The sequence below is a fragment of the Momordica charantia genome (genome assembly GCF_013281855.1).
Source record: "Momordica charantia cultivar OHB3-1 chromosome 2 unlocalized genomic scaffold, Mcharantia_2.0 BLBB01000002.1, whole genome shotgun sequence".
In the NCBI taxonomy this organism is placed as follows: Eukaryota; Viridiplantae; Streptophyta; class Magnoliopsida; order Cucurbitales; family Cucurbitaceae; genus Momordica; species Momordica charantia.
The window spans coordinates 11,221,899-11,237,448 of record NW_028275160.1 but is presented as its reverse complement, the minus strand read 5'-3'; the positions used below and the strand labels follow the sequence as shown (position 1 = coordinate 11,237,448).

The 15,550-nt window shown below is 30.0% G+C and overlaps 1 protein-coding gene across 8 annotated transcripts; it reads left to right on the top strand.

Annotated features, from left to right (window-relative positions):
- The first annotated feature begins 953 nt into the window (after positions 1-953).
- On the top strand, positions 954-15,550 carry LOC111024380 (leucine-rich repeat receptor protein kinase HPCA1). 8 transcript variants are annotated; one of them, XM_022302047.2, is made up of 19 exons: positions 954-1,107; positions 5,690-5,828; positions 5,918-5,989; positions 6,110-6,184; positions 6,280-6,351; positions 7,051-7,212; positions 7,316-7,390; positions 7,468-7,539; positions 7,925-7,996; positions 8,414-8,482; positions 8,828-8,902; positions 9,030-9,101; positions 9,180-9,311; positions 9,832-10,304; positions 10,409-10,555; positions 11,204-11,343; positions 11,798-12,017; positions 13,832-14,067; positions 14,973-15,550. In XM_022302047.2, exons 1-19 carry the CDS (start codon positions 1,020-1,022, stop codon positions 15,360-15,362), a joined length of 2,781 nt encoding a protein of 926 aa, XP_022157739.2. In that variant the 5' UTR covers positions 954-1,019; the 3' UTR covers positions 15,363-15,550. The 8 variants fall into 8 exon arrangements, with proteins under 8 accessions (XP_022157739.2, XP_022157738.2, XP_087976782.1 ...); XM_022302046.2 differs by having other exon boundaries at positions 10,403-10,555; XM_022302050.2 differs by having other exon boundaries at positions 971-1,107; positions 5,568-5,828; positions 10,403-10,555.

Sequence of the window (15,550 nt, the reverse complement as noted above, 5' to 3'; positions counted from 1 at the left end):
ATAATTTAAAAGTTTAGAATCCCAAAAAATTATAAATGAATTAAATAATTAATTAATTGAAATACTATTTTGGTCTATCTACTTTGAGCTTTGGTTTCTTGTACTTTTAAAAAGTGACAATTTTGGTCTCTTTATTTTATTTTTAATATCGTTTTTTCTAATCACGATTTAACATGACATGACACTACACTCAATATATATATTGAAAAGTAACAATGCTTTTATATTTAAGGGTTTCTGTTAGGTGTAAAATTTGTTTTTAAATTTTATAAATATGGATCAAAATAGTCATGGACCAGAGTACGAAGATTAAAATGAACCAAAGTTAAAAATATAGAGATGAAAATGAACATTTCGAAAGTATACGGACCCAAAATGAATCAAAACTCAAAGTACAGAGACCAAAATAGTATTTTAACGTTATTAATTTATTATATCATAATTCAAAATTTTAGAAATCGTTGCATAATAATTTTAATTATGGACCAAAATAACCAAAATAGTATTTAATTCAATCTAGATTCAAATCTCTAGAATGACAGATAATTTTCGAGGGATTTACTTAATATCCCGGGGAAATAATTTAAAAGTTAGTCTTCTCAAAATTCATAAATGAATTAAATTATTAATTCAATACATCATAATTTTCATGTGATAATTCCAGAAGCCTCACTCCAACCCAAGTGTCGGAGTTGTATATGAACTTTGTGTTACAAATTTGCAAATATAAATATTAAAATTAAATAAATAAAAATTAAGATTACGATAACCAAAATCGAAAAATACATGAACCAAAAGAGCATTTTAATTTCGAAAAAGATTGAGATATTTGTATTAATTGAACAAATTATTGGATTGGTTAATTTCGCTTTCAAGAAAGCTGAAATTATTAAACAGAAGACTAAGTCTAGAAAACGATATTCTTTTATTTTTCTTCTTCTTATCTTTCTAATTAATTAGCGGTTTATAAATTAAATAGAAATTTGGTGTGAAGATATGTGTGAGAGATTTGTAGCGATATGTTGTCTGTGAAAACAGAGCTATTTCTTGTGGCTTTCTTCTACCTTGGAGTTCATGCAATCTTCTCCTTTACACACCCAAACGATGGTAAGCTTTTTCCTTTTTCTTTCTTTGTAAAGTGTGGCTTTTTTTTTCCTTTTATATATGTTTGTCAAAAATATTCACGTGTGTGTGACGCTTCCTTTTTCTCCGAGTTTAATTAAGTTGCGGGAGAATTTGAACTTCCAATTATTCGGGAGATAAGCAAAGCTCGTTTGGTAACGTTCGTGTTTCTCGTTTCTTATTTTTCATTATTGTTTATGGTTTTCAATCAAGAAAAAATATAATTGTGTTTGGTATCTTGTTTTGACCATGTATGAAGATAAGTTAGCTCGTTTGGTAACGTTATTGTGTTTGATAACTTGTTTTTTTGCTGTGTGTGTATGAGTGTACTCTTTTTTTTTTTTAAAATACCTGGCTACTCATGTGTCCGAACCAATTTTGTCCTAGTCACTGTTAATATTTGACAACTAAAAAGAGAAATGTAAAAACAAATATTTACTGGTGGTAATAACAATATTGGTCTATCGATGAAGAGTCAAGTATTTTTTATTTTTCTTATTAGAAAAATAAAAGAAAACATGTTTTCGTAACTATTTTTTCTATTGTTGCTTGTTTTCTAAAATTTATTAAAAAAGTAAAAGTTTTATATAAAAATTAAATATTCAAAAAAAATTTATGGTGTTTATTCTTTTTATATTTATTATGCATTGTATAGGTCAAAAGTAATAAAATAATGTTTTTGTCTATGTTTGGGAGAAAATTGAAAACAAGCAACTTGATTTTGCTGTTTTCAAAATGTCTACAAAATTTGGGAAACGTTTCTTAAAAATAAAAAAACAAGAATCGTGAATAGTTACCAAACGATGACGTTTCTAAAAAATTAGAAATGAGAAACAATAAACAATAAAATGGATCGTCACCAAATGATGCTATAATTTTTTAACCAATTGAACTATACTGACATTGACGTGTGATATCTTATATTGGAGTTTTTAATTTTATACTTGATAGGTATCTAATTTGTAGGCTAACTGAGCTCGATGTGTACTCCCTCTCATTCACCTTTGGCATATCATTAAATAATATATTATTATTTTGTCACGTTTAGTATTCGTTTACTCAATACTTGCCTCAACCAACTTGCGTGACTTTAATAGATGTCCTTATTTGGCATTAATATACACATTTTGAAGTCATATTCTCAATTTGTTAAAAGCAAAACAAATGGAAAGACCAAACTAGTTGCTTTTTTTTTTTTTTTTTAAGTTTAATAACTAAAATAAATATTTGAAATTCCAACAATCCAGATATAATAAATTTGAAAGTTTAGGTACGGACATTTTATAGAATAATTCTTGAAAGTCCCATAGATTTTAAATGGTATTTAAGCCATACGTGTATTAGTATTATAAAGAATTTCCTAACACATTTTTTTTAGGTTAAAAAATACTTTTATTCTCTGTATTTTTCGTCGAAGCAACGATATAATATTTGAATTTTAGTTTGTAACGGGTTTAGTTCCTGTACTTTGGAATTAATAATAATTTAGTCTCCGAACTTTAGTATGTAACAATTTAGTCATTGTAGTTTAAAACTTGTAACAATTTAGTCCCTACTGTAAAAAATCTCATCAAAATTAAATGTCGATTTTTATTATGTTACGATTTAATCTTTGTAGTTTATAAACACATTTTGTCTCTCATCATTTTATCAATTTATATAGGTAAGAAATCTCATTAAATTTTAACAATATTTTTCACGTTATGGACCAAATTATTGCAAATTTTAAACTACAATTATTAAAATTGTTACATATTAAAGTTTAAGAACTAAATTGTTACAAATTTGAGAGGAGAGAGATTAAATTATTGTCACAAACTAAATTCACAAACTGTTATTTCAATGAAACAAGGGACACAAAAGTGATTTTTAATTTTTTTTTCCATTAAATTTTTAATCCTTTAACTTTTTCTCAAATTTGGTCCTTAATCTTTTTAAATTCTCAATTTTACTTTTAATGTGTTAAAATTTCTCAACTAGTTCATTCTACAAAATATATACCAGCATTTGAGGATAGAAAATTGATCTGTCCTTAAATTATTATTTTATTAATAAATTTAGACACACGAGCATACCATTTGGACATGTCATTAGGAAGAAATAGATTTTTTCGATGGTCGTGTCAAATTTTGGTAATGGGCCGAAAGGGTTTCATGTGTCAAGTAGGTATTAGAACAACATATTAATGTATCTAAATATGTTAACCAGAAATAATTAAATGACACCTATATGTTTTGCTAAACAAAATTTAGACCTAATTTAGAATTTTAAATTCATTAAGGATCAAATTTTGAATTTTAAAAAAATAGGACTAAATTGAAAATTACTTAAAAAATTAGAGACCATCGATTATATTTAACGAGGGATTGAATACAAAAATTTATTAACTCTTCTAGTACTAAGAAAAAAATAGTTGACAAAATATATTACCAAGTGGATAAAAGTTTACGTTTTGAAATCTTACGGTTAAATTGCAAATTTAGTCGTCAAAGTTTTGTGTCTAATCATTCTTAGAACTTTAAAAAAATATTAAATATAGATCTTTGAAATTTTATATTTCGTGTCTAATAGAATTTTGAACTTTAAAAATGTCTAATAGGTGCACGAACTTTTAATTTTATGCCTAAAAGATCCTTAAACTTTCAACTATGTGTGATGTGTCTAATAATTCTAGACATATTCAACAATTTTATAACTCATATATTTATTAGACACAAATTTAAATTTTATGATTCTATTAAATACAAAATTTAATTCTACGTCTAATGAATTCATTAATTTAAAAAACTACTAAATAGGTCAGAGAGACCTATTATATTGGGCACTTTAAAATTAAAAATCTACTAAACACAAAATTGAAAGTTTATGGATCTAACATACATTTTTTAAATTTCAGATACTTATTAGACACAAATTTGGAAGTTTTACACTTGAAATTGAACTAAATATGTAGAATTTTGTTCATGAATATGATAAAAGTGTGTTGATTGGTTCGAGCATAACTCAATGCACCTTGACCTATTACTATCATGGTCGGTTTAATCTCCAATCCTACAATATTGAACGAAAAAAAACAAGGAGAAAATTAAACTTTTCATTAAATCATTTTTTTAGTACAACAAATATGATGCATGAGGATTTTCAAAGGAATGAGTCATTTACCATTAAGCTAGGTTCATTATGACTTTCATTAAATAATTGATATTTAATGGTAATACTAAAAATGAAATATAAAAAAATACTTTATAAATAAAAAAAATAAAGTAAAGTTACTTATAAAATTTTAAAATGATTGTGAATTAAATAACGTTTATTTATCCATCTAAACATAGTTCAGTAGAAAGCGGCTTGTCTAAGAAGTTGTAGGTTAAAAAATCTCCCCTTTATATTTATGGTGTGATATTGTAAAAAATTAAATTACGTCCTTAATTTAGAGGCTTTTACCAAAAATGTTACTACATATCGAATAATTAACCATTCAAAAACTCTAATAAATAAATGAGAACAAGTAAATTTTAGGCTTACATCTAGTAACTTTCAAATTATTTTATAATTTAGTGCTTATAACTTTCAAGTTTGTTTAAGTTTTTGGTCTATAAAAATTTAAAATATTTACTCTAATCTCTAAACTTTAGGTTTAAAGAACTATCATTCTTACAACTTTTTGTGAATGGACTTGAACAACTCTTTGACATTTTGGATCCTTGCATCAAACACTAAAACCCACATACTTCAAGAGGAGTTTAAACAAATTACCGTTCCTTCGAATATTAAGAGATTATAGTATTATTTCTTAAATCTAAGATCAAAATACTCCACAAATTTCATAACCAACTAGACTTAAATATTTATAAAACATGCAAAACTAAACAAAGACGTACAAGGACTTGTGCGCTCGATAGTGACAATGCAAAAACCGTTCAAATATTATTCGTCTAAAAGTTATCTAATAAAAACTAGAAGACACAATAAAATATCCTAAAAATATAGCAGAACATAACGTAATAGTTCAATCGAATAAGACATATGCATGAGATAAGGTTGGCCAGTGGAATATTAGATAAGCATATGTTAGAGGACCAAGCCCAACTAACATAACAATAACAAGAATCAAAATGATTTTTTTTGTTATTTAAAGAAAAATTGAAGGGTTGAAATAGAAGAAACACCAAAGTTTAGATATCGAAAAGAGATTTAAACTTCAAATTTAAATCAAAAGACCAGCCAACATTGTTAATAGATATTTATGCCCGATCGTGAAATTACCTGAACGTCCGGTAGACCGTCACTACGACCTGAACTATGCAACAATGTCCACTTTATTTGTGTACTGTAATAGTTATCATGCTGTATTAAAATAATCAAAAGACCAAAGAAAAGGTACATCAAGGTCGTGTTCCATGAGGCAAAACAAACGTAATTCAACGATATATATTTGTCTACAGATCGTGACAGCTAAACAAAATGTGATATTTTCGTTTTCTCCGACTAAACCTTAGTGAGTTGGAATGCCACCTCGAAGAAATTAGTTGAATGGAGTGAAATTTGACCAATTACTCATACGTAGTTCAAATCCTCCTATCGTTGAAAGAGCAATGGCAAAATACTCCACCTTCATGGGGATCATCGGGCGATCCATGTGGAGATCACTGGGGTGGAGATCACTGGGATGGAATCACTTGCAACGATTCAAGAGTCACTGAGCTGTAAATTTTATATTCCTCAAATTTCTTCTCTGTATTTCTCATTGATTTTTACTATACTCTCACTTTCTCTTTGATCTTCACCTTTGCAGAAAATTAGCATCAATGGGGCTTATAGGCCAACTCAGTGGCGACATTGGAGGCCTCACTAATCTAGTAGCATTGTAAGTTAAAACTGTCTCTTTCGGTTAAGTTATGCGGCAGAAGTATGAATTTTGATTACTTTGAATCATCTTCCTATATCTGTTTAAGTAAGATTCTAGGTTTTGATGATTTGGTTACAGGGACCTTTCTTTTAATAGAGATCTCACTGGTCCACTCTCTGCTAGGTTGGGGGATTTGCGAAATTTGAACTTCTTGTAAGAGCTACGAAGCCCATTTGTTTAATTTATTTGACCTAATTGAATGTTGGATGCTTTTGTTTTTTTGCCTAATTTTGAACCTGATCTTTCAGAATCCTAGCTGAATGTGGCTTCACTGGTCAAATTCCAGAAGAATTGGGCAATCTTACTGAGTTGCAGTCCTTGTAAGACTAACGAGTTATCAATTTGGGGCTATATATATATTATATTTGTCCCTAATGTTTGATTATTTTTTCAATTTGGTCCCTATAGTTTAAATAATTTCAATTTAATCCATTACATTTTACCCTTTTTTTAATTTGACCCCTTTTTGTTGGTGAATGATAAAATTGTCGGACGATAAACTTACGCACATTGGTACTTGGTGTGCTTGGTGAGTTGACAAAAAGTTAGATGAGCAACTAGACGACCCAGAAAAAGATGTAAAATACCAACATTTTAGGAATTTTCCTTTTTGTTGGTGAACGATAAAATTGTCGGATGATAAACTTACATCACATTGGTACTTGGTGAATTGGCAAAAATTTAGATGGGGAACTAGACGACCTAGAAAAAGATGTAAAATACCAACATATTAGAAATTTAGAGGGAATTAGAAACTTTTATCTCTTAGGTGACCTATTTCTTCTCTAAATTACTGCCAACTGACCAGTATCATGTGATGTATGTTTATTATCAGCTAATCTAAAAGTCACCAACAATGAGGGTATAGTTGAAAAAATGTTAAAACGTAATGAACTAACTTGAAACTTTTTAAACAGTAGGTGCTAAATTCAAAAAACACCCCAACAATAGGGACTAAAACATACATTTAGCCTCCTCTTTTTTCCCCTTATTAAATTAAATCAAAACTCTCATTTCAGGGCTTTGAATTCAAACAAACTCATTGGTCCTATACCTCGTACTCTGGGAAAACTCTCCAAACTTTATTTGCTAGACTTGATAGACAATCAGTTGGATGGGCCTCTCCCTGTTTCAACTTATGATTCACCAGGTCTGGACCGTCTTCTCAAAGCTAGGCATTTGTGAGTATTCTTTTCTTTTCTTATCAATTATATCTCAAATTTAGAAGTTTCTACACTCCTATGTACTTCTACGTCTTAAGGCCTTTGATTTTGTGAATTGTAGTCACTTGAGCAAGAACAGGCTATCAGGTTCTATACCAACCAATCTTTTTAACTCTGATATGAAATTAATACACATGTGAGTAACATAAACTCTTAACTTTCTGTTCCAATCATTCTTTCTATCCTAAGACTTTACCAATGGCTTCATTGTAGAGTATTGGATGGGAACCAGTTTTCTGGGACTATTCCACAGACCTTAGGACTTGTTAAGACTCTTGAAGTTCTGTAAGTTTAGTATATACTCAATGGTAAAAATTTTTGTCGGACATGTCGATATATCAATATATCTCTAAATCAACATTGATTTTATCGATATATCATATAAATATCAATGAAACATAAACAAAATATTATCAATTAATCACCAATATGAATATGAATAATAACAATAAGGTTTATAACTTATTTAAAGAGTGAAAATAACTTATTTATTGATTAAAATAACTTTTGTAAGTTTCTTGGTTTACAGGTCGATATATCTATCAATATATCTGCAAAATATAGTCTTGGCACCTCTATCGACATTGATATTTTAATCTTTTTGATATTTTTCATGAAATATCCTCTCGTTCAACTTACTAATTACTAAGACGGTTCAAATATGTTGCAGCCGACTTGATAGGAATTCTCTAACAGGAAATTTCCCATCAAATCTTAGCAACTTAAGACAACTCACTCAATTGTGGGTATTTATCTTTTTCCAAAAATTATAAAGTGAAAGCCCCATTTGATAAACATTTTGTTTTTGGCTTTTTGTTTTTGAAAATTAAGTTTATAAATGCTACTTTAACTATATATTTCTTTGGTTTGCTATATTAGAAACATCCTCAAAATCTAAGCCAAAATTTGAAAACAAAAAAAAGTACGATTTTTAAAAACTTGTTTTGGTTTTTGAAATTTGGCTAAGAATATCAATATGTTCTTTAAGAAAGGTGAAAAACATGCCAAAGAAATTGTGTGAAAGCAAGCATAATTTGTAAAAACAGAAAAGTAAAAACGAAATCTTTATCAAATGGGCCGAAACATTTCATTTCATTTCTGCTATTTCATTGATGAGTAATCAAACTTTTCTTTCTATGTATGTTGTGTTCGTTTTTAGGAATTTGGCACACAATAATCTGACAGGTCCATTCCCAAATTTAATTCAAATGACTTCACTGTGTGTTGTGTAAGTATATGGACGAGAGACTACTATCTCAAATGAAATCTTCCTATTCTAGTTCATTTAAATTTTTATCAATATTCAAGAAAATGTTTCAACTTAGTTCATTTAAATTTGTATCCATATTCAAAAAAATGTTTCAACTTCTCGTTTCTTTTTCAAAATGTAGCATCAGGTGACTTTTCTTAGTGTGTCTTGCCTTGAACTTGAGTTTTAATTTGATTTGGATTGTGCTATTTTTGTAAAATTTCAAATTTTCTGCTATACTTAAAAATACGTATTTATTTTATACTGTTTAGGTAAATGCCTCTTCATTTAATCGGTAAATTCTCATTGATAATTGATTTATAGGGACCTTAGTAACAACTCATTTGACTCATCAACAGCCCCAGGTTGGTTCTCAAGCTTACCTACTCTTACCACTTTGTAAGTACTTGATAGCTCACTACTAAACTTTATCTCATAGTTTCAATAATTCCTATAAATGAGAAATCCGAGAAGTGTTTGGATATCTGAAATAAAATGGCAATTGTCTCTACTAACACGTTTGCAGAATCATTGAGTATGGGTCAATACAAGGATCTGTGCCGGAAACAATCTTTAGCTTACCACAGATACAACAAATGTAAGATTTGATAGTGCTATTATGCCCCAAGTCAGAGAAAGGAAAAATGAGGAACTAATTTTATAAAATTTGTTACAGAAAACTGAAGTACAATTTATTTGGTGGGACATTGAGCTTTGGTGGCAATGTCAACCAGAAGCTGAAGCTTGTTGATTTGGAAAATAATCATATTTCCCGACTTGCATTGTCTGGATATAACAAAACCTTGATGTAAGAGAGACTCTCAGCACGGGCACTTTAGTTTTTGTAACTTGTTGCTATCCGACACTCTGTGTCAGACATTTGTTAGCACAATAGACGTGTATAAGACACTAGTGGTAGAGATTGAATATGAGTCTGGGAGTTGTTAGGCACCTATCAAACACTTATTAAGCATAATAGATAGACATAAATAGTAATATAGGACAAAGATAATAAATTTCGAGAGCATATTACATAAAACTCGCCCTTTTAAGCATATAAATCTACAAGTTTATGGACTTGAAATTTCTTTCTTATAAAAATGATACTATTTTTAAAAAAAAATTATATTTAATGAACGTGTCATTATTGTGTTTGAGTCTTAGATTTTTAGAAAATGATGTGTCACCGTGTCCATATCGTGTTATATATGTGTCTCGTGCTCGTATCCATACTTCTGAGCCCACACTTCCTCAACTTGAGATTGCATGATGTTATTTTTGCTGACTTTTACTAATTTATTCCATTGTCACGTGTTTTACTTTTGTAGGCTTAAAGGAAATCCTGTGTGTGATGTTGATCCTCTCTTAAAAGAAAATGATTGCCAACTTGAACTGCAAGCTCCAGGGCCTAATTCTACCGATTCTATCAACTGCTTATGCCCCACTGGTCAGAAGAGTAACCCTCAAAGTCAAAGCTGTGAATGTCAATATCCATTTGAAGGGTTTTTGTACTTCAGAGGGCCCTTGATAAGAGAATTGTCTAATAGGACTCTGTTTCGGTTACTGCAACAGAACCTTGCGGAGAAACTACAGCTTCCTTCTGCTTCAGTTTCTATTCAAGCTCCTTTGTTTAATAGTGATGATTACCTTAAGATGCAAGTCGACCTTTTTCCACCCTCTGGAAAGTGTTTCAACCGGTCAGAAATTCTGGGGATTGCGTCTACATTGAGTCATCAAACTTTCGATCTTTCTAAAGTGTTAGGATCCTTTTATTTCTCTCTAAATCCTTACAACTTTTCAGGTAAGTTAAATGATCATTTTAAAATCAGAATGTTACTCAGTTCCCATGACTTAGCATTGGCCATCATGAACTAATGATAAAAACATAATTTTATTAAGCTGCAGATGTGGGAACTTCTAGTCGCAATTGGTGGCTGATTGGCATTGCAGTTGGTTGTGCCTTACTGGTCCTAAGCCTCATTGGAGTTGGTATATATGCAGTAAAGCAGAAGAAACGAGTATCAAGAGCCGTTGCATTGAGTAAGCCATTTGGTAAGTGGTGTTAACGATACTTTTTTTTTAATCAACGTGCTTGGAGTTTATAATTAGCGGATTGGGGATATAAAATTATTACTGGCTTTAAACAGTGATGTCCCGTTTGATAACAATTTTTTTTTTTTTGGTTTTCAAAATTTGGTTTAGTGTTTTGAAAATATTTCTAAAAAGGTAGATAACAAAATAAAGAATTACATGAGTTAAAGTAATATAAATATTTATAAGCTAAATTTGAAAAATCAATAACAAAAAATAAAATGATTATCAAATGGGACCTAAGCTTTTTCCCCTATTTATCTTCCCAAAAAAGGAGGAGAATCTCTTTTGCCAGCCCAATCCTCGTGATAATAATTATGTATACCCATTATGCCTAAAATTCTCTTCAGGTAATCAAGAAGGCACTCTCCGCTTATTTTCTCTCGCTTGCTCTTCTAAATTTAATTTTGGCCTTGCAGTAATGTAATTAGGATTTCATCTCCAGACGTTGTTTGCAGAGAGTTCATTTCTTAATTTCTTTCTTGTAGATGCTGATCTCTAAATGTTTATAATTATACAATCTACCTTTAGAATTTTTTCTTAATTCTATTTTATTGAATTAATCTTTTCTAATGTGGGGAAAAATCTATTGTCTCAAATTTACTCCAGCTTCCTGGTCCTCGATTGAACAAGATAGTGGAGACGCACCACAATTAAAGGGAGCAATATATTTTTCTTATGGTGAGCTTATAAAGTTGACAAATAATTTCTCTGCAAGGCATGAGATAGGAGTTGGAGGATATGGAAAGGTAAGGGCCTGGTTGGAAACTCGAATTCTATTTTTTGTTTTTAGATTTACTGAATCAAATGGATTCAATGAATACGTGTTTGGCAGGATTTTGGAGATTCGTTTTTTAAAACTGTTTTCGGATTCTGTGATCCAAACAGTAGAAATCCTAAAAATGACTTTTTTATGTTTGCAGTGTTTTCAAATTCAGAATTTGAAGATTTTAAGATACAGAATTACATTAAAAATGATAAAAACTTTGATAAATATATTACTTCATATTGTAAACTCATTTTATGTTTGTTGAAATTAAAACAAAGAATACAACTCTGGTTTTCATTGAATCCCTTGTTTTCAAATTTCTGTTTTCTGAATTACCAACAAAATGCACCCTAAACATGCAAGTTTTGTCCTTTTGTTTTTGCAGTTTTAAATGTAAGATTTGCTTTATTAAGAGCTGTTTTTCTTTTCTCTAGGTTTATAGAGGAATGGCTGGGGATGGACAAGTATTTGCAATCAAAAGAGCCAAGCAAGGATCGAAGCAGGGTGGACTTGAGTTCAAGACGGAGATTGAATTGCTTTCACGAGTTCATCACAAGAATCTAGTCGGCCTTCTAGGATTTTGTTGTGAACAAGGAGAACAGATGCTTGTTTATGAATTCATGCCTAATGGATCACTTCGACAGAGCCTTTCTGGTAAGTTTATTGGTTTAAAAGTTATCATTCTTTGCTAATTATTTGCTTAAAGAGTTGATAAACATACCTAATAATAAAGGGCTTTTTCCGATAATAGCATAGTCGGCCTAAATAATAGCATATATGTCACATGATAAAATATTTTATAAAATGACAACAATGTAAAAACTCATATATCAACAATATACATAATTGATCTACTTTTTATTAGGTATATCAATGATGCAAAAATGATCTACGAGTAGTATAGTTTATGTTGATATATCAATGATATACTTTACCTCATAAATGGTATATTAGTGATATAATTTAGCAAATGGTGTAGCAATGATATACTTTATCAATGATACCAATGTATATTAGGGATGTACTATGAAAAATTTTCCATATTCTTACAAATTATTTTTGCGTATTGCTACCAGTTCTGCTACTCATCATAATTTCTTTCATAATAATAATTAAAGAAATTCGAGGATGAGGCCAAGGTCAGGGTTAAGGCAGAGAATTTATTTCTTGTCTCCATTTCAGAATTGGGAAGATTTTTCTTTCCATATCTCTAACTCCAATCCTTTTTCAAATAGGAATTTTGTATCCCATTTGAGATCCAACCTCACAAGAGTTTTTGTCCATTCACACAAGTTGAAATACCAAACCTACCTAAAGAAACCTCTTGGGCATAACCATGGAACTACTTTTTTTTGGCCAAAACTTCTGCATCACAGGTTAAAATAACAAACTTGTCTTACTAAATGAAGCTAAGTTGGAGCATACACGTTGTTTTAGATATATCAGAAATAATAGTAATTTATGAGAGTCCTAATAGGGATAGTTTGGGAATAGTATTAGTATATGAGTTAGGCGCTATAGTAATTAGTTGAGTGTGAGTTAGTTATAAATAGAGGTAGTGTGGATAGGAGGAGATATCTTTGAGAATAGTATTTGGTGAGGAACTTGAGAGAGTTCTCGGGAGAGAGATAGCCCTCTCGAAAGGCTATTGATATTGTAGGTTCTGTTTGAAATTACAATATAGTTATCGTGTTTGTTTTAGTGTATTTGGGATCCTAACATAATTGTGTTACTCTATTTAACTCGCTCTTTATGCTTTATTTAGTTGGTTTGCTTTCACTTGTAGCTGATGAAGTAGCTCTAGTTTCTATAAAAGGACATATCCTTTTAGTTTGGATTTTATTACAGTATTCTGTTCAAATAATAGAAGAATTATTTTATCTGTTTTTTGCCCTCGTTCTTTTCATATTTTCTATTACTCTCTCTTATACAAGAATAAGTATTGTTTGATTAAAAACTCGACGTTTACAACTATGGTCCCATTTGATAACAATTTCCTTTTAGTTTTCTGCTGCTTGCTTCCTCACGATTTCTTTAATATATTTTTCACCTTTCTTAAAAATACATTTTGATTTCTCAGATAAATTTAAAAAAAAAACAAATTTTTAATTTTTTTTAGTTTTCAAAATTCAAACCTTTTGGAACATACGTCAAAACCAAGTAACAAAGATAAATTTAAAAAAAAAAACAAATTTTTAATTTTTTTTAGTTTTCAAAATTCAAACCTTTTATGGAACATACGTCAAAACCAAGTAACATATATATTGAAGTAGTGTTTATAAGCTTCATTTTCAAAAACAAAAAACTAAAAAAAAAATGGTTATCATGTGGAACTTAACATTTTCTTTTAAAACTGAGCTTTGAAGTACATAATGTAATCCGAATTCCGAACTGTTAATTCTTTCATAATTTTTCTTCTATGAAACTCAAATGGTAACTAATAGCAATAGGCATCTCTTTATATACAGGGATTTCTGGTATCCATCTTGATTGGAATAGAAGATTACAGATAGCACTTGACTCTGCAAGAGGACTAACTTACCTTCACGAGTTTGCAAATCCTCCTATAATCCATAGAGATATCAAGTCCTGCAATATTCTGTTGGATGAATATTTGAATGGGAAGGTTGCTGATTTTGGCTTGTCCAAGCTTGTATTCGACCATGAAAAGGGACATTCTTCTAGCGTGGTTAAAGGCACTTGGGTACGTACTTCTCGTCATCCCTTTGCATCTTATGGCCATTTCATTCGAGCATGTACTGAACAAAAATTAACTGGCCTCGTTTGATAACTATTTTGTTCTTTTGTTTTTTGTTTTTGAAAGTTAGCTTACAGGCACTAGTTTTAACTCGTATTTCTTTGCTTTGTAATCCAATTTTGAACGCAGCTAAAGTTTTAGAAACTAAAAGAAATGGTTTTAAAAATTTTATTTTTGATTTTGAGATTTGGCTAAGAGTTCAAATGTACCAAAGAAATCGAGAGGAAATAACCATCATTTTTTAAAACAGAAAAAAAAAACGAATTTGGTATTAAACGGAACCTAATTTTGCAAACCTATGGAAATGAGTAAATCCTACTATTCGACTTCTTGAAAGAAGTTTTTGATATTTTACTTTATAAGTACACGCATTTGGTTAATCTTTTATGTCTTGTTTGACCATTTCGTTTTTTGTTTTTAAGAATTTTACTTTCCTTATCATTTCTTTGGTTTTCATGTTTACATTTGAATTCTTACCTAAATTTCAAAAACAAAAACAAGTATTTAAAAACTACATTTTTTTACTTTTGATTTTGAAAATGTTTTTATAAAGTAGATAACAAAACCAGAAAAACACATAGATAGTGTTTATAAACTTTAACTTTTAAAAACGCAAAACAAAATAGTTATCAAATGAAGCTTTAGATTTGACCTTTTTGTAAAAAAAAAATAAATAAATTGAAGGCTTATTTGTAGTTGAAAAATATGTATCAGAATTTAGTTCATCATGACTCTGGTATCCATACGAACATCTTGAAATGGAGCAAAACAATTCTAAAATTTCCCAAAATGTTAGGGATGGCATTTTGTTGATATGCAGTCATTTTTCTTAGAAGAGCATTCATTTACAGGGCTATATCGATCCAGAATATTACACGACGCAAAAATTAACCGAGAAGAGCGATGTGTACAGCTTTGGTGTTGTTATGCTCGAATTAATTACTTCTAAGCAGGCAATCAAGAAAGGGAAGTACTTAGTTCACGAAGTGCTTGTGCTCATGAATAAGAATGACAAAGAACATTATGGATTGACGAATATAATCGACGCAACCATCAGAAACGAGATGACAAGTCTCAGTGGATTTGGAAGGTTCCTGGAGTTGGCCATACAATGTATCGAACAATTGTCTGCAAATCGACCTGTGATGAGCGAAGTGGTTAAGGAAATCGAAAGCATTTTACAAAGCATATCTTCACAGCCAGACAGTTTGGAGTTTGCAAAGGCACCCCAAGCATTCTAAAATGGTGTCATCCAAAGGAAGGATAACAATGGAACTTTTGATACTAGATAGTAGAATATGCACACTTTGAATAGCATTATACATTGAAGCTTGATATTTTGTTGAAGTCCTATGTACATTTTTGCTTTATTTTTCTCTCAACAAATTTAATAATTTGTAATCAAGTATATAAGGTGTTAATTGGCTAA